The following is an 18,399-nucleotide window of genomic DNA, read 5'->3' as shown; positions in this document are numbered from 1 at the left end:
CGCTGCATATGCTGACGCAACGCTGTAGTCCCAACATGGGCCCCCTGGCCACGCTTGCATTTCTGGCCACATAGTCGACATACGGCTACGTTTACTTCCTCGGGCGGCTTGATGAAAAATTGCCACACCGCCGAGTAGGAAACTTTGCCCCCGCTACTCCTCACTGGCTGACTGCTACTTCCTCCGTGCGCACCGGCACCACTACTGGTCGTGGTGGTAGGCTGCAGTGGAGCTGGTGCTCTACTCCGTGGACGTTTGGTTCCACTGACACTGATGCGACCCTGCTGCCTCCTGGGCAACCCACCGACTGTTTCGCTCGCTGCCAAGCTGGCACCCTCTTCTCCTGATGATGCGGAAGAAATTGCCTGATGACGACGAGGCAGCCAAGTGCGATCAACCTCCTCATCATCAAGTACGGTCTCCGCCTCACTACTAGCCCCCTCGGCTGCGTCTGGGTCAGGAGACAGACCTGTCTCTAGACCGGCTACCGAGCCACTCTCCTCGCCAGTACTTGTTCGCCTGGCTGCTTAAAAGGCCGATGTCTCCCCCCGTTCCTGACCGCCCTCTGTTAGCTCTTCCTCACTGTACAGTGGGGCTGAGCCCACAGCATGCGATACTTCGCTTGGTGAGGGAACAGCAAAGGACAGGGGCAGGTAGAGGACATGTGATTTCAGTGGGCTTGCTCCCGGGCCATGCCAACTAACGGTTGTGTCTGACGTACCCACCGACCGTTGGCTGTAGGTGTCAGAGGTGACCTGGGAAGAGGAAGACGACCGAGCCAACCAATCGATGACGGCAGGGTTGTCGGTGGAGACACGACCGCTGGATGACACCGGGAGCACTGGCCTCTGGCTGCGAATAGTGCTGCCTCGACCCCTTCCTCTGCTGCCACGTCTGCTCGCTCCTAAAACATTGCCTCCTCTGCCACTCCTCTGCATGTTGTCTGACATACTCTTTAATTCAACGATTATGTGTCCCTGAGTAACAATTCTGTGTCCCTGAGTAACAATTCTGTGTCTGTCCGAGTAACAATTCTGTGGCCCTAAGTAACAGTTATGTGGCCCTCAGTAACAATTCTGTGTCCCTGAGTAACAATTCTGTGGCCCTGATTAACGTTTATGTGGCCCTCAGTAACAATTCTGTGTCCCTCAAGAAACAATTCTGTGTCTGTCCCTGAGTAACAATTCTGTGGCCCTAAGTAACGGTTCTGTGGCCCTCAGTAACAATTCTGTGTCCCTGATTAACGTTTCTGTGGCCCCAAGTAACGGTTCTGTGGCCCTCAGTAACAATTCTGTGTCCCTGATTAACGTTTATGTGGCCCTAAGTAACGGTTCTGTGGCCCTCAGTAACAATTCTGTGTCCCTCAAGAAACAATTCTGTGTCTGTCCCTGAGTAACAATTCTGTGGCCCTAAGTAACGGTTCTGTGGCCCTCAGTAACAATTCTGTGTCCCTGATTAACGTTTCTGTGGCCCCAAGTAACGGTTCTGTGGCCCTCAGTAACAATTCTGTGTCCCTGATTAACGTTTATGTGGCCCTAAGTAATGGTTCTGTGGCCCTCAGTAACAATTCTGTGTCCCTCAAGAAACAATTCTGTGTCTGTCCCTGAGTAACAATTCTGTGGCCCTAAGTAACGGTTCTGTGGCCCTCAGTAACAATTCTGTGTCCCTGATTAACATTTCTGTGGCCCCAAGTAACGGTTCTGTGGCCCTCAGTAACAATTCTGTGTCCCTGATTAACGTTTCTGTGGCCCCAAGTAACGGTTCTGTGGCCCTCTGTAACAATTTTGTGTCCCTGATTAACGTTTATGTGGCCCTAAGTAACGGTTCTGTGGCCCTCAGTAACAGTTCTGTGTCCCTGAGTAACAATTCTGTGTCTGTGCGAGTAACAATTCTGTGGCCCTAAGTAACAGTTCTGTGTCCCTGAGTAACAATTATGTGTCTGTGCGAGTAACAATTCTGTGGCCCTAAGTAACAGTTCTGTGGCCCTCAGTAACAGTTCTGTGTTCCTGAGTAACAATTATGTGTCTGTGCGAGTAACAATTCTGTGGCCCTAAGTAACAGTTCTGTGGCCCTCAGTAACAGTTCTGTGTCCCTGATTAACAATTGTGTGTCTGTGCGAGTAACAATTCTGTGGCCCTAAGTAACAGTTCTGTGGCCCTCAGTAACAGTTCTGTGTCCCTGAGTAACAATTCTGTGTCTGTGCGAGTAACAATTCTGTGGCCCTAAGTAACGGTTCTGTGGCCCTCAGTAACAGTTCTGTGTCCCTGAGTAACAATTCTGTGTCTGTGCGAGTAACAATTCTGTGGCCCTAAGTAACGGTTCTGTGGCCCTCAGTAACAGTTCTGTGTCCCTGAGTAACAATTGTGTGTCTGTGCGAGTAACAATTCTGTGGCCCTAAGTAACAGTTCTGTGGCCCTGAGTAACAATTCTGTGTCTGTGCGAGTAACAATTCTGTGGCCCTAAGTAACAGTTCTGTGGCCCTCAGTAACAGTTCTGTGTCCCTGATTAACAATTGTGTGTCTGTGCGAGTAACAATTCTGTGGCCCTAAGTAACAGTTCTGTGGCCCTCAGTAACAGTTCTGTGTCCCTGAGTAACAATTCTGTGTCTGTGCGAGTAACAATTCTGTGGCCCTAAGTAACGGTTCTGTGGCCCTCAGTAACAGTTCTGTGTCCCTGAGTAACAATTCTGTGTCTGTGCGAGTAACAATTCTGTGGCCCTAAGTAACGGTTCTGTGGCCCTCAGTAACAGTTCTGTGTCCCTGAGTAACAATTCTGTGTCTGTGCGAGTAACAATTCTGTGGCCCTAAGTAACAGTTCTGTGTCCCTGAGTAACAATTCTGTGTCTGTGCGAGTAACAATTCTGTGGCCCTAAGTAACAGTTCTGTGGCCCTCAGTAACAGTTCTGTGTCCCTGAGTAACAATTCTGTGTCTGTGCGAGTAACAATTCTGTGGCCCTAAGTAACGGTTCTGTGGCCCTGAGTAACAATTCTGTGTCTGAGCGAGTAACAATTCTGTGGCCCTAAGTAACAGTTCTGTGGCCCTCAGTAACAATTCTGTGTCCCTGAGTAACAATTCTGTGTCTGTGCGAGTAACAATTCTGTGGCCCTAAGTAACAGTTCTGTGGCCCTCAGTAACAGTTCTGTGTCCCTGAGTAACAATTCTGTGTCTGTGCGAGTAACAATTCTGTGGCCCTAAGTAACAGTTCTGTGGCCCTCAGTAACAGTTCTGTGTCCCTGAGTAACACTTCTGTGTCTGTGCGAGTAACAATTATGTGGCCCTAAGTAACAGTTCTGTGGCCCTCAGTAACAGTTCTGTGTCCCTGAGTAACAATTGTGTGTCTGTGCGAGTAACAATTCTGTGGCCCTAAGTAACAGTTCTGTGGCCCTAAGTAACAGTTCTGTGGCCCTCAGTAACAGTTCTGTGTCCCTGAGTAACAATTCTGTGTCTGTGCGAGTAACAATTCTGTGGCCCTAAGTAACAGTTCTGTGGCCCTCAGTAACAATTCTGTGTCCCTGAGTAACAATTCTGTGGCCCTAAGTAACGGTTCTGTGGCCCTCAGTAAAAATTCTGTGTCCCTGATTAACATTTCTGTGGCCCCAAGTAACAGTTCTGTGGCCCTCAGTAACAATTCTGTGTCCCTGATTAACGTTTCTGTGGCCCCAAGTAACAGTTCTGTGGCCCTCAGTAACAATTCTGTGTCCCTGATTAACGTTTCTGTGGCCCCAAGTAACGGTTCTGTGGCCCTCAGTAACAATTCTGTGTCCCTGATTAACGTTTATGTGGCCCTAAGTAACGGTTCTGTGGCCCTAAGTAACAGTTCTGTGTCCCTGAGTAACAATTCTGTGTCTGTGCGAGTAACAATTCTGTGGCCCTAAGTAACAGTTCTGTGTCCCTGAGTAACAATTCTGTGTCTGTGCGAGTAACAATTCTGTGGCCCTAAGTAACAGTTCTGTGGCGCTCAGTAACAGTTTTGTGTCCCTGAGTAACAATTCTGTGTCTGTGCGAGTAACAATTCTGTGGCCCTAAGTAACAGTTCTGTGGCCCTCAGTAACAGTTCTGTGTCCCTGAGTAACAATTCTGTGTCTGTGCGAGTAACAATTCTGTGGCCCTAAGTAACAGTTCTGTGTCCCTGAGTAACAATTCTGTGTCTGTGCGAGTAACAATTCTGTGGCCCTAAGTAACAGTTCTGTGGCCCTCAGTAACAGTTCTGTGTCCCTGAGTAACAATTCTGTGTCTGTGCGAGTAACAATTCTGTGGCCCTAAGTAACAGTTCTTTGGCCCTCAGTAACAGTTCTGTGTCTGTGCGAGTAACAATTCTGTGGCCCTAAGTAACAGTTCTGTGGCCCTCAGTAACAGTTCTGTGTCCCTGAGTAACAATTCTGTGTCTGTGCGAGTAACAATTCTGTGGCCCTAAGTAACAGTTCTGTGGCCCTCAGTAACAGTTCTGTGTCCCTGAGTAACAATTCTGTGTCTGTGCGAGTAACAATTCTGTGGCCCTAAGTAACAGTTCTGTGGCCCTCAGTAACAGTTCTGTGTCCCTGAGAAACAATTCTGTGTCTGTGCGAGTAACAATTCTGTGGCCCTAAGTAACAGTTCTGTGGCCCTCAGTAACAGTTCTGTGTCCCTGAGTAACAATTCTGTGTCTGTGCGAGTAACAATTCTGTGTCTGTGCGAGTAACAATTCTGTGGCCCTAAGTAACAGTTCTGTGGCCCTAAGTAACGGTTCTGTGTCTGTGCGAGTAACAATTCTGTGTCTGTGCGAGTAACAATTCTGTGGCCCTAAGTAACAGTTCTGTGGCCCTCAGTAACAATTCTGTGTCTGTGCGAGTAACAATTCTGTGGCCCTAAGTAACAGTTCTGTGGCCCTAAGTAACGGTTCTGTGTCTGTGCGAGTAACAATTCTGTGTCTGTGCGAGTAACAATTCTGTGGCCCTAAGTAACAGTTCTGTGGCCCTCAGTAACAATTCTGTGTCTGTGCGAGTAACAATTCTGTGGCCCTAAGTAACAGTTCTGTGGCCCTCAGTAACAATTCTGTGTCTGTCCCTGAGTAACAATTCTGTGGCCCTAACTAAAGTTTCTGTGGCCCTAAGTAACAGTTCTGTGGCCCTTCATTAACAATTCTGTGTCTGTCCCTGAGTAACAATTCTGTGGCCCTAACTAAAGTTTCTGTGGCCCTAAGTAACAATTCTCTGGCACTCAGTAACAATTCTGTCTGTCCCTGAGTAACAATTCTGTGGCCCTAATAACGTTTCTGTGGCCCTAAGTAACAATTCTCTGGCACTCAGTAACAATTCTGTCTGTCCCTGAGTAACAATTCTGTGGCCCTAATAACGTTTCTGTGGCCCTAAGTAACAATTCTGTCTGTCCCTGAGTAACAATTCTGTGGCCCTACTAACGTTTCTGTGGCCCTCAGTAACAATTCTCTGGCACTCAGTAACAATTCTGTCTGTCCCTGAGTATGAATTCTGTGGCCCTAACTAGCGTTTCTTTGTCCCTAAGTAACGATTCTGTGGCCCTCATTAACAATTCTGTGTCCCTGAGTAATGGTTCTCTGTCCCTAAGTATCGTTTCTGTGGCCCTAACTCTGTCCCTGTCCCTAATACAGAGCGGTCTGCCTCTGTTCAATGACTGCAGGCAAATGAAGAATTCCAAAATGGCCGCTATTTATAGCTCGACCATTACACAGTGCTGGCTGGCTGGCTGCTGATTGGCTGATGCGATCACATGTCGTTGAGGAATGCATTATGGGTCAGCGCGCCTTGTCTGCGCGCCTTCCCAGACATCCCCGCTCCGTCGCCGCACATGTCAGCCGCCATTTTCGGAAAAATTTCGATTTGCGCGTCCGAAGTAGGCTATTTTTCGGATTTGGCGCGAATCAAAATTTTTCCGATATTCAACTCGAATTCCACTTCGGCTACTTCGATTCGCTCATCTCTAATCTCCACCTTACACGTTACGTCCTAGGCGGGGCCTCATCATGTCTATTTGTGCTGTAACACATGTTGTTTGTTTGAAATGTGTAAATAGTACCACTTTAGGTTTAGGGAGTCTCACTTCTAGTGCTGCACAGCTATCTTTACATCTTTCCTGTAAGGAAGGTGTCACTGCACATCACCAATCATAACTAGCCGACCACAAGGTAGGTTTTTTTGCATGTTTCTAGGTTGCTAAAGTTTGGGTGGTCTCACTCATCATGCTGCAATATCAATCACTTTGAAGATATCTTTTCTATATTGTTTTTATAACATTGTAATATTCCTGTATATTTATGTTAAACACACATTGATAGTTTAACCGCTCCACCTCCGGAAGCTTTTACCCCCCTTCCTGACCAGGCCATATTTTGCTATTCATCACTGTGCTACTTTACCTGGTAACGCTGTACCCAAATGAAATGTATATCATTTTTTCAGACAAATAGAGCTTTCTTTTGGTGGTATTTCATCTCCACTGGGTTTTTTTTTTTTGTGATATAGATTAAAAAAATCTGAAAATTAAAAAAATACATATTTTTTCTAATTTCTGTTTTAAAAAAATCCAATAAACTAAAATTTGTCATAAATTTTGGCCAGAATATATTCTGCTACATGACTTTGATACAATAAATCCCAGTAAGTGTATATTAATTGTTTTGTGTGAAAGTTATAGCGTCTACAGACAGTGGTATAGATACTGGAATTTACACAGCTTTTACTTTCTGACTGCCCATCACATTTCTTGAGGTGCTAAAATGACGGGCAGTACAAACACCCCAAATGACCCCTTTTCAGAATATAGACACCCCAAGATATTTGCTGAGAGGCATGTTGAGTCCATGGAAGATATCATTTTTTCCACAAGTTTTTGGAAAATTAAAATTTTTCTCCTTTTTACACAAAGTTGTCACTTAATTAAGAATATTATATTACTAGACAAGAATTGTGTTGTGCTGCCCCTAGTGACCCAAAAAAGAAACTAATAATAAATAAACACCCACCTGAACATCAAACCCAATGTGTAAATGAATGAATCTGTGAAACAAATCAGTCAATAGTAAATAAGAAAACCGTCTGAGCCACTAAACCCAAATGATATGTGAAACATAATAAACACCCGGCCGAGCTATAATAAACACCCAGCCGAGCTATAATAAACAAGGAAGTGTTGGCCATGAAGTGGAGGGACAAGTGAGATGTTTATGTCCTGTCCACCATCCACAATGACAACTCGGTGGAAATTCATGGAAGACGCGGTCCCATCCAATAACCTGAATGCATCCACGATTATAATGGGTTCATGGGGGGGGGGATTTAAATGATCAGATTCTACAGCCCTATTTTTCAGCAAGAAAGTCCCTCTTCTGGTGTAACAAAGTTGCAATTTATTTTTCCCATTTGGCCATTTGCAATGAGTTTGTCATCTACCAAAAGTCAATGGAAAGACCTACCACCTTCCTCAAATATATAGAAGAAATGATCACTGCCCTGATCTACCAGCAAGGATCCCCCCAGAAAACATTCGCTCTGATTGTGTGAGCAGACTTCACGAGCAACATTTACCAGAAAACATTCCACCCGCAGAATCAGGAAGAAGTCGCCAAACAAAAGTTGGGATTGCAACAGAAGAGGAGTTAGGACACCCCAGTGTTCATTGTCCCCAATGTCCCTCCCAACCGGGCCTATACATCGGAGATTGCTTCCGACATTATCACACGTCACTAAAATATTAGTTCCCCTTATTTTTACCATCCTGCCATTTCCCAGTTCCTAAAATCCATGCTGATCATTTGTCTGCAGCCTTGATGGACCACGCCTTTGCCTTCCACGTTGACTGACCCTGGCCTGTTTACTGACTATGCCTCTGCCTGCCATCTGGATTGTTTCTAAACCACGTTTCTGCCTTCCACCTGCACTGACCTCGGCCTGTTAATCCACCATGTTTTTTGCCTGCTGCTTGAACTGATCTCTTGCCATGCTACTGTAGTAGTGGGCTCAAGATAACACCGGGGTCTCACATATGTGAGGGGCTTCAGAGTAGAGAGAACCAGTTTTTGGTTGTCACCGATGATAGGACTGATGTCTGTCTATAGCCAACCTGTCCTCGCTCCTCTTTAGCACCGGATCCGGGGAGATAAAGCCATTGACACAGAAGTGTTGTAAGCCGTATTTCTGAAGTGTAATCCGATGTGTTCGGGGTAATATACAGAAACAAAATAGACATCTCTTAGTCAGGATAACCAATAAAGCATTACACTCTTATCAGTATAGTTACGTGAAAACAAACTACAAAAGCTGAGGGGCCCCATATAAGATATTTCCGTTTACACAGAAATGAAAGCAAATTCCTGAGAAACAAAACTTAAGCTGTTCCATATCTAACATGGAGGCATTATATAGAATGGATGCCAGTTTAAATATACATCTCCTTATAACCGGGCTTTGTAATTCCCATCAGGGTCTGTTAGTCCTGAGGCTTCGAAGTGATTGGTTGTGATAAAGCCTCTACCCCTGTGGCCGGGTCTTACCTGACTGAGGCCTTAAGAATGATGTTCCTTCCTGCTGCCTGGACCAATACTGTGCTGCCTGTATGGACCCAGGACTTTTTATAGACCATGCTCCTGCCTGCTACCTGAACCAGTACTTTGGCTGTGCTGACCATATCTCTGCCTGCTGCCTGTATGGACCCAGGACTTTTTTTGGACTATATTCCTGCCTGCTGCCTGGACACCAAGCCCCAAACTATCTTGCCACTGCTCCCCATGTAGATGGGCATCCTGGGGTCTCTATGTGACAATCTTTTTCCCTCGTAATTCTGAAAATGACATGTATAGCCTGTTGCCATCTCACAGGTCTTCTACATATTGACCCCAGATCTGGCACGCTTGCTGGGGAGATACTGTTTGAATGCAAGGTGGCCAGAAAAATTAATGAGGGAATCATCCAGGCAGAAGTTTTGTTGGGGAGTATAGACATCATAAGGTGATTTACGAGGGGATACGATCAATTTCTGTCTGTCTGTAGCCCAACCTGTCCTCGTTTATCTCCTACCACCGGATCCGGGGAAATAAAGCTCTCCACACAGAAGTGTAAAAGAAGTATTTCTAAAAGTTTAATACAAATCAAGAGAAGATCTACAGAAACTCAACAGGCGTTTCTAAATCAGGATAACCAATGAAACATTCTACTCTTCTCAGTATAGTTACGTGAAGAACAGAAACTGCAAATGGCCGAGAGGTGCCATATAAAGTGCATCCGCTTACAGAGAAATGAGAGTCATTCCTGAGAAATGAGACTTACTGCCTACATGTAAGCTGTTACATATCTGAAATGGAGGCATTATACAGAATGGAGGCCAGTTTAACCACTTGAGCTCCTGAGGATTTACCCCCCTTAATGACCACTCCTCTTTTTGCTACTCGGCGCTGCACTAATTCAAATGATAACTGCGCAGTCATGCAATGCTGCACCCAAACTAAATTTACGTCCTTTTTTTCACACAAATAGAGCTTTCTTTTGGTGTAATTTGATCATCTGTGCGCTTTTTATTTTTCACGCTATAAACAAAAAAAGACCAAAAATTTTGAAGAAAAACAATATTTTTTACTTTTCAGCTATAAAAAATATATAGTAAATTCAGTTAGTTATACATTTAGGCTAATATGTATTCTGCTACATGTTTTTGGTAAAAAAAATCCCAATAAGTGTATATTGATTGCTTTGTGTGACAGTTATAGCGTCTACAAGCTATGGTATAGATACTGCAATTTACGCCATTTTTCTGCTATACAGCGCTGCGCTAGTTTAACGGAAAATTGCGCAGTCATGCAATACGGTACATAAATGAAATTTACATCCTTTTTTTCCCCACAAATTGAGCTTTCTTTCGGTGGTATTTGATTGCCTGTGCGGTTTTTATTTTTTGCGCTATAAAAAAAAAGGCTGACAATTTTGAGGAAAAAAAAACAATATTTTGGACTTTTTGCTATAAAACATGTCCAGTAAAAAAAAATGTAAAAATCAAATTTAGTCATAAATTTTGGCCAAAATGTATTCTGCGACATGTCTTTGGTAAAAAAAACCAATACGTGTAAATTAATTGGTTTGCGTGAAAGTTATAGCGTTTACAAATGGCGGGAAAAATACTGGGATTTTTAATTTTTTTTTATACTAATAATGGCGGCGATCAGCGACTTATGGCGGGACTGCGGGACTGTGGCGGACATTTTGACACTGGGGGGGGGAACTGACTTGGGGTCACTGACATCCCCAGTGACACCAATACAGTGATCAGTGAAAAAACCCCCACTGATACTGTACTAATGTCACTGGGGAGGAAGGGGTTAACATATTTAGAGTTTACTGTGTAAGGGGAGTGTTTTACTAGGGGGCGGGGGTGTGTGCTGGACGGGGGGTAGGGAGGGGGGAGCTGATCAAGGGAGAGAAATTATTTTCTCCCTCTTCAGCTTGTCGGGGAACTGTCACAGAGCAGGGCTGTGTGTAAACAATGCAGCTCTGCTCTGTGTCAGTGATAACAGCTCATCGCGGGAAAACGGCCGGTAAAAACCGGCCGTGACCTGGCGGCTGACACCCACTGCGGATACCCGCGGGACAGGCAGGGCGGGCGCGCACCTCACGCGTGCCCCCACCTGTTTTGCGGAGGTCCGTTTTAAAACGTTGTTTTGCCTATGAGCGCCGCCCTGCCGCCGTTTATAGGCGGTGGCTAGGCGGCAAGTGGTTAAAGACATATCTCCTTACATGAGGGGCCACATTTTGTGATCGTATTCAGGGTCACCCTGAGGACGGCAGACTGTATTGTTGTTGAAAAGCATAAATCACATTATATTCTCATATCTATGCCTGGCCATGGCAGCAGCAAACACGGCCATATGATGAATCGGGTCTGTGGACCAACATGGCTGCTATTTATTTATTTTAGTAATGTCCATCTTGAGGGTTAGGCCTAAATAAATGTAAGCTTGGAAACCGTAATAGGTTTTCATGCAAATCATCTGGCAAGGTTTGAATTTGAGTCGGCAGCGATGTACTGGTCAGCATATACATTTCTTTGGTCCACAATTCATCCATACAGATCTTCTGGGAATAAAACACCAAAAATCAAGGGGAGAAGTTACATTTGCTGTTTCTACCTGAATTCCGGGTTGGGCATTGAATGGGGGAAGTATGGGGGCTGCAGAATTTGTGGGCTGCTAGTCAGGATTTGCAAGCACATCCGGAAGGATACTAGGGGCTCTACGGGCCTGTGTGCAAATTCTTGGTGTCTGCAGGGCAATACTTGCACTTGTCACCGTACCAGCTTGTACTGCACTTATGGGACATTTTGGCCACTAAACTTATAGGTACCTAGTGTGACTCATGGGAAAAAGAGCACTTGGCTGTCAGGGACTGCTTGAACCACTACAAATAATATTTACCTGCTAGTGCTAGTAGAGATCAGGCCTGATCTTGCTAATGCTGCAGTTTTTTGTAATGTAAGTGACAGTGCGTCTGTGTGCTCCAGGTAAACAACAGTTTAAATGTGATAGTGATAGTGTGGAGGGCAATCTGATGCTATCTGGGAAGGACATGAGCTAACGCTATCTGTAGTCACCCGTGACACTAATATAGTGATTAGGAAAAATCTGTACACTGTAATAATGACTCTGGTGACAGAGCAGTAAAAGGGTTACCTGGGGGGGGGGCAATAATGGGGATAAAATGTGCCTAACTCTGTGTCTGAGTGTAAAGTGTGCTGCTGTGACTCAGATCTGCTCTCTTCTCTCTCTGGAACAGAAAAGGTCTCCAGCAGAGAAGATTGGGTTAGTTCCTGTGTCTGTGTTCTGTAGACACCGGCACAGGATGAGATCTGATTGGCCAAACCTCATTGTCCTGGATCTGGTGACTGATCGGTGCTGTACCTAATCACAGCATCGCCGGCCTGGGAACACGCAGGGAGCGCGGATCACGTGTATACATGTGATTTTGTGCCGGGTGGGCAGTAAAGCTACAGGAGGCGGTCACCAAGTGAATAACAACATAAAACATTTATATTTTAGGTATAAGGAGTCTCACTTCTAGCGCTGCACAGTTATCTTTCTATCTATTTGGTGTTAGGATTTTTGTGGATTAATTCTTTTATGTTCAGCTGCTTAATATATGTCATTTGAACCCTTTTTTGGCTGCTCAGTGCCATTATAATGTTGCCATTTCCTGCCTGGCACTGTCAGTATTGCTGGCTGGTCGATGATTTTGCCGGCACACAGAAGTGAATGGAGTTCCCACACGGCTGTTCTGTACAAGCAGAAACGTCTGGAGCTGCTCTGTCCTCGTTCTCTATGATTTCCCAGTGTATTCTGGGATACTGGAGCCTCCGCTGTGTCTCACCCAATACCCGGGTAACACGTAATAAATGCTTTACTAACACACCATAAATGCCCTCGGGGCTGATAATGAAGAACTTTGCCCTTTCCCCTCCCCCCATTCCCCCTGCTTACCTGTTACTGTGTTCTGCCCAGTAACCATAGTCACCTAGCCAGTGGATCCAGCATTGAGCTGCTGGGATCCTCCTCTCTGCAGCCGCTGCACGGGTTCAGCACCGCCATGTTGCCTCTAACAGCTGCCGGCTCTTCCAGGTGCTGCTAGGCAGCCCCTCCCCCTTACTGAATGGGACTGCACATCATATATCCCAGGAGACACCGGGGCAAACCGCCATTCACCTACACTTATTTCAGAAGTCAGAGAGGGGGGTGGCCGACCATATGTAACCAAACAAACAAAATCTGATATTGCTGCAGAGGGGGGATGGGGAGGAGGAAAGTGCCACGGAAGGGTGAAGCCCCAATGCTACTGCTCCTGTGTGAACAGCTCTGTGTGATACCATTGTAATATTCATGGAAGGCAATGATGGGCAGTTATGAGGATTTAGAAATGCTGAATAAATGGAACATAAACACAAGGTATTGACACACATGTGAACGAGACCTTGCTGACCCCTGTACCTACAGGCAATATGGATCAATTCATCATCAATTTTCACAGAATATCCAGTGAGGTCCTTCAGGTGGGTTTCAGTAATCTGCTCCCCCCTCACCTCTCACTTTTCTGAGTCGATCAGTTGTGAGTGGAAATTAAAGCTTGAGCTACTGAGCTCTGGAAATAACATGGTTTGTACAGTGATCCAGGAAGGACAGACGGGCAAACATGTGGAAATGTGATTTCAGCTCCACCTGCTGGCTTGAAATGTAAATGCAAATTATTTATATACAATATTTCATATTTACAAAAGGCCGTCCCATCACCAATACAACTCATACTCCCGAAATATCATCTGTCATTGTCCCCCTTCTGCAGGATAGTAATTGTTCAATCCTGGAAAGTTACCCATCCCCCATCACTACAAGAAATGATGAACATCCCTAACTCCCATCTCCTTTATGAGTCCTTGTCTGCCATACAAAGTCCCCAGGCTTCCTCTGTCCTGGCTCTGGGCAGTGAGTGCCCACCCCCCCTCTCTGCTCCTGGTGGGGGTTCTGTTCAGGTATGAAGGTGGCATCCTATGGACATAACCCCTCCGGAGTCCCTCCACAACCACATATTATACTATGTAGAGCTGGGCAGTCGGCTTCATCTTCTTGTATTTTGTTCCTTTCTGTTTGGTTTCCTCATTACAAACGATTTCTCCATAAAATGAGTAGAGCTCTCCTCTGGTGAGGATCGTCCTCCTTATATTCTCCTTCTGGAGGGTTTGGACAATTTTTGAATTTCAGTTTTTCTGGGTGAAATCAACAAGAAAGTGGACTTTGTGTGTCATGTGTGTCTGTGCTATGAATTCTATCTGCAGATGTGTGACTTCACCAAAGACTTCTGGATCATCTCCTGACCAAGTTCCCCTTGAGTCCCCCTATGTCAGGCCTTGTCTGCTCCTGTTCAGTATCTGCTCATCATTTCTCTGTGTGATCTCAGTAATGATATGGGAGACATTCTACTCCAGAGACAAGCTTCCTACAGAGTGAATGGACTGCTGGAGAGATTTACACCCCTCCCCCTTCCATGGATCATCAGAAGGGGATTTACTGACTTTTCTCACCTTGATGATGGGACCCCATTATCTTCTTCCTTCTTTCTCTTCTATGAGTTTTATGATGACCGTACCCTAAGAGTTGTTGGTTCTTTCCCTAATATACTCTCATGTGTCTGTATTTGTCTCTGCAGGTTGTATAAATGTTGTCTGACTTCCTCCTGCTGTGATGATCTCTGCTCCATTCTTATCACTAACCGATCCCTCACCATCCTGGATTTATCACATAATGATCTCCAAGACTCTGGAATGAGACTTCTGTGTGAGGGACTCCGACATCCTGACTGTACTCTGCAGGAGCTGAGGTGAGAATTCTACTATAAATGATCTCATATTCTGCAGGACTCTGATATATATCTTCTATGTGAGGGACTCCGAGATCCAGGAGATGAGGGGGGATTTCTACTATAAATGATCTCATATTCTGCAGGACTCTGATATATATCTTCTATGTGAGGGACTCCGAGATCCAGGAGATGAGGGGGGAATTCTACTATAAATGATCTTATATTCTGCTGGATTTTGGGATAAAACCTTTTGTGGGGGATCCAGACACGTTCCCTAGAACATCAGATGTGTACTGACTAGTAGGGATGAGTGACTCTGATCGGTTTCAATACCCTGCAGGGTCATGAAGGGGGAAGAGTGAGCACCCCCAAACCATACTAGGCCACATGCCTTCAACCAGGGGGTGCTTTTTGGCAAGGGGGCTTCCCTCCAAAGGCCATTGTCTTCATGTTGATGGAGACAAGGGCCTCTTCCCCACAACTCTTGCCCATTGGTTGTGGGGATCTGCAGGTGGGGGGCCTATAGAAATCTGGAAGTCCTTTAACAAAGGGGCTCCCAGGACCCGCCCTCCATGTGATTGAGTATGGGGTTCAGAGTAATAATACTGTAATATTAATTTTTGATATCTAAATTTTAATTCAGTCTCCAGTAAGTTCTGATATATGTCTGGCCAGGATATGTGTTCCCTCTACTTGGATGTGAATGGGAGAAGGTTTTGAGCTGAGTAGTAACAGATGTGAATTATTTGTGTCTGGAGTCGGGTAATTACAGAAGGCAAAGTCTAGCTTACTGAAGTTTATGTTTTCTTAAAGCAGACCTATGTGATGTATACTTTGCTATGATTTCATCTAATGAGTCTGAGAGTTTACATTGTAATCCAGAAGTCACAGTTGTTCAGACAGCTGTATTCTACTATGTAACATATGACTCCAGTTTTACTGCCTACCGAGTTACTTGTCAATCATGTTAATTAGTCTAGTTGAAGCTACCAAGAACACATTACAGGAGCTTAAGTTACAGTGGGAGGTGAAAAGGGGAGGAGTTAATGAGCCCCCAAATTTGAAACAAAAGTCTGTGGGAGGGCGTGGTTTCTGGAGCCATTTTAAGCACATGCTTACACAAAGGACACTCCCACTTCCACAAAGGACACTCACCTGCACACAAAGGACACTCACCTGCACACAAAGGACACTCACACTTCCACAAAGGACACTCACCTGCACACAAAGGACTCTCACCTGCACACAAAGGACACTCACACTTCCACAAAGGACACTCACCTGCACACAAAGGACACTCACCTGCACACAAAGGACACTCACCTGCACACATGCGTTAACACAAGGAAACTATATATTTTGCTTTCATTCAAGGAACAAACAACTTATATTCTTTATTTTTAATTTTATTTTAAGCTACATTCCTTTTTGTATTTAAAATTTTTACTTTTGTAGTGACTTTGTATCTTTTGTGTGCGATCAAATAAAGTCACACTGGTTTTTTCTTAACTGGCTCTGAAAAGGATTTATTCCTACAATCACCTACAGACACAGGAATACTAATAGAGTTTTTTTTTCACAATTAAATAAAAATATCAATTTGGTCCCACATGATTAAACAAACTACTGCCTGTAGCAATCATGCACACCGCGATGGACACGGTCATCCATCTTGTTAAGAATCTTCCATGTTATAACATCTCTCCCCCAAAACAGGCTTCCTCCTCCAATTTCCCCCACTCCCTCAGGAATGTGGTCGGTGTGTGTGTGCAGAGATCACAGGCAACAGACTCATTGGGGGGGCATCATGGCTATAGACCTCACTAGCTAGGTGCCCCCCCTGTCTACGAAACTCTTGCTAGAGGAGGGCTTTTAGAGCCATAAACCAAGTCCTTCACTGAGTTCAAAGACATTCAAGATCAGTCGTACACCAGACACCACATTCAACATCCATTTTCCCCTATGATTACATATCTTGGATTATGAAAGACTTACACAAACATGGAGCACATATTCGGACGGCTCACTTTGAGCCCAGTCTCCTGGTATATTACACCCCCAATCTGACATACACAGGAGAGCAGAAAATGATATCTCCTTAACCATTCAAGCAGTTATCTCAGAAACAATTGAGTCCTGTCTGTGATACTTTTTTTTATTTGCACTAACATACAATTTTGAGGACAAGCTTTCGGGGAGTGTCCCCTTCTTCAAGGTCCGAGTAGTACTATACAAATCACAAAGTTTTAGCAGAATGTTAGAAGAGATGAGTAAAAAAAAGGCTAAAGATAAGATACAGCAAAAGCAGAGGGGGGGGGGGGCACTCACACAGAGGGAGTTAAGTTAGAGCTGATAGTCATAAAACTGTTGGATAATGATTGAGGAATCCCATGTCCTAGTTAAGGCCGTTATCTCTTGTGTCAAATAGAATTATCATTCTTAGTTCAAAAGTTTTTCTTTCCTGAATGGATTTGAAATGTCCTTTAAGAACTAAAACATTGAGGTCTCCCATTGTGTGGTCTGGTTGGGTGAAGTGTCCCAAAGGTGTGCAAAGGTCATCTTCTTTATGTTCCTTGATGGTATGTCTGTGCAGATTCATCCTTGTTTGTAACTTCTGTCCTGTTTTACCAACATAAGATCCTTTGCTGCATTTTCTGGACTGGATAAGGTACACAACATGACTGGAGGTGCAGCTGTATGATCCGGAGATACTGAAGATCCCTTTTGAGTGTCTGACACTTTTTGATGGATTGATTTGGTTGCACAGTTTGCAGCATTTTCTATTGCAGAGTTTGCTTCCATTATTTGTGACCTCATAATCAGAAGGAAGTTTCCTACTGATTAGTTTATTTCTGAGGTTGGGGGGTTGTCTGAAGGCCAGTATTGGGGGTTGTCTGAAGGCCAGTATTGGGGGTTGTCTGAAGGTCAGTATTGGGGGGGGGTTGTCTGAAGGCCAGTATTGGGGGGGTTGTCTGAAGGCCAGTATTGGGGGGGGGTTGTCTGAAGGCCAGTATTGGGGGTTGCTGGAATATTTCTTTCAAAGTTCCATCCTCTGTTATGGTGGGTTGTAAATCTTTGATTATTTTTCTTATCCCTTCTAGTGTCGGGTTGTATGTGGTTACTAGAGGTACACAGTTTGTTTTTTTTCTTTTTGTACTGAAGTAGGTTTTCTCTTTGGGTTCTCAAGGCTGTGTTTATGCCGGAGGTGATAGTTTTATCCTTGTAACCTTTCTTATGGAAGGAGTCTGCTAGTGTCCTGAGATGTGTATCTCTGTCTCTTGGGTCAGAAAATATTTGGTGGTATCTGTCATGGAGTGCCAGTGCCTCTCCCATCCCCCGCCATATCCCTCCACCCCTCCCTCCCCCCTTGCACATTCCGATGTCCATGTAGCTTCCATGAATGGTGGTGGGCCGTCCGTTGCTGAGGCAACCCGGCAGCGTCCCACATGGTTTTTTAAATAGACTTGTACAGGAAGCAGCCCTCCTCTTTGTTCCTGTCCATGCTGCTGGAATCATCTTGCTCCTGGAAAGACGCTGGGAGGCTCGGGTGAGGGTGACCGAGCCTCCCCAGCCATCCCCGCTGTGCACTCTGCAGACCCCAAAAGGTCAGGACTGTAGCCCTCTGCAATACCCCAGGGTTGGGAGTCTCCACAGCTCTGCATGAGCCTTCTCCTCAAAGGTCAGACCCCACAGCTGAGACCCTGCCAGACCCTGCAAGCCTGTCTACTGAGCACCCTTGCACCCTGTCCGCTGCTGAGTGCCCTGAGAGCTGCTGCTGAGTGACCCTGCATATTGTCCGTGGCTGCATGTCCCTGGAAGCTGTCTGCTGCTGAGTGCCCTGGGAGCTGCCGCTGAGGGACCCTGCACACTGTCCGTGTCTGCGTGTCCCTGGAAGCCATCCACTGCTGAGTGCCCGGGGAGCTGCTGAGTGTCCTGAACTGTCCCCGCTGTGTGCACCGACCCCCCGTGTTCTGAACTGTCCCCACTGTGTGCACCGACCCCCCGTGTTCTGAACTGTCCCCACTGTGTGCACCGACCCCCCGTGTTCTGAACTGTCCCC

The 18,399-nt window shown here is 45.5% G+C and overlaps 1 protein-coding gene across 1 annotated transcript in view; it reads left to right on the top strand.

Annotated features, from left to right (window-relative positions):
* The window catches only part of LOC149456138 (NACHT, LRR and PYD domains-containing protein 12-like), a 77,961-nt gene that overhangs the window by 37,836 nt on the left and 21,726 nt on the right, over positions 1-18,399 (top strand). Inside the window, exon 7 of the mRNA XM_089685379.1 lies at positions 14,187-14,357. Coding sequence (XP_089541505.1) covers positions 14,187-14,357 — 171 coding nt within the window. The remainder of the gene's footprint in view (positions 1-14,186; positions 14,358-18,399) is intronic.

The sequence above is a fragment of the Staurois parvus genome, unplaced genomic scaffold (genome assembly GCF_062004578.1).
Source record: "Staurois parvus isolate SC_StPar_1 unplaced genomic scaffold, SC_StPar_1.0 ptg000374l, whole genome shotgun sequence".
In the NCBI taxonomy this organism is placed as follows: domain Eukaryota; kingdom Metazoa; phylum Chordata; class Amphibia; order Anura; family Ranidae; genus Staurois; species Staurois parvus.
This window is presented reverse-complemented; position numbering and strand designations above follow the sequence as displayed.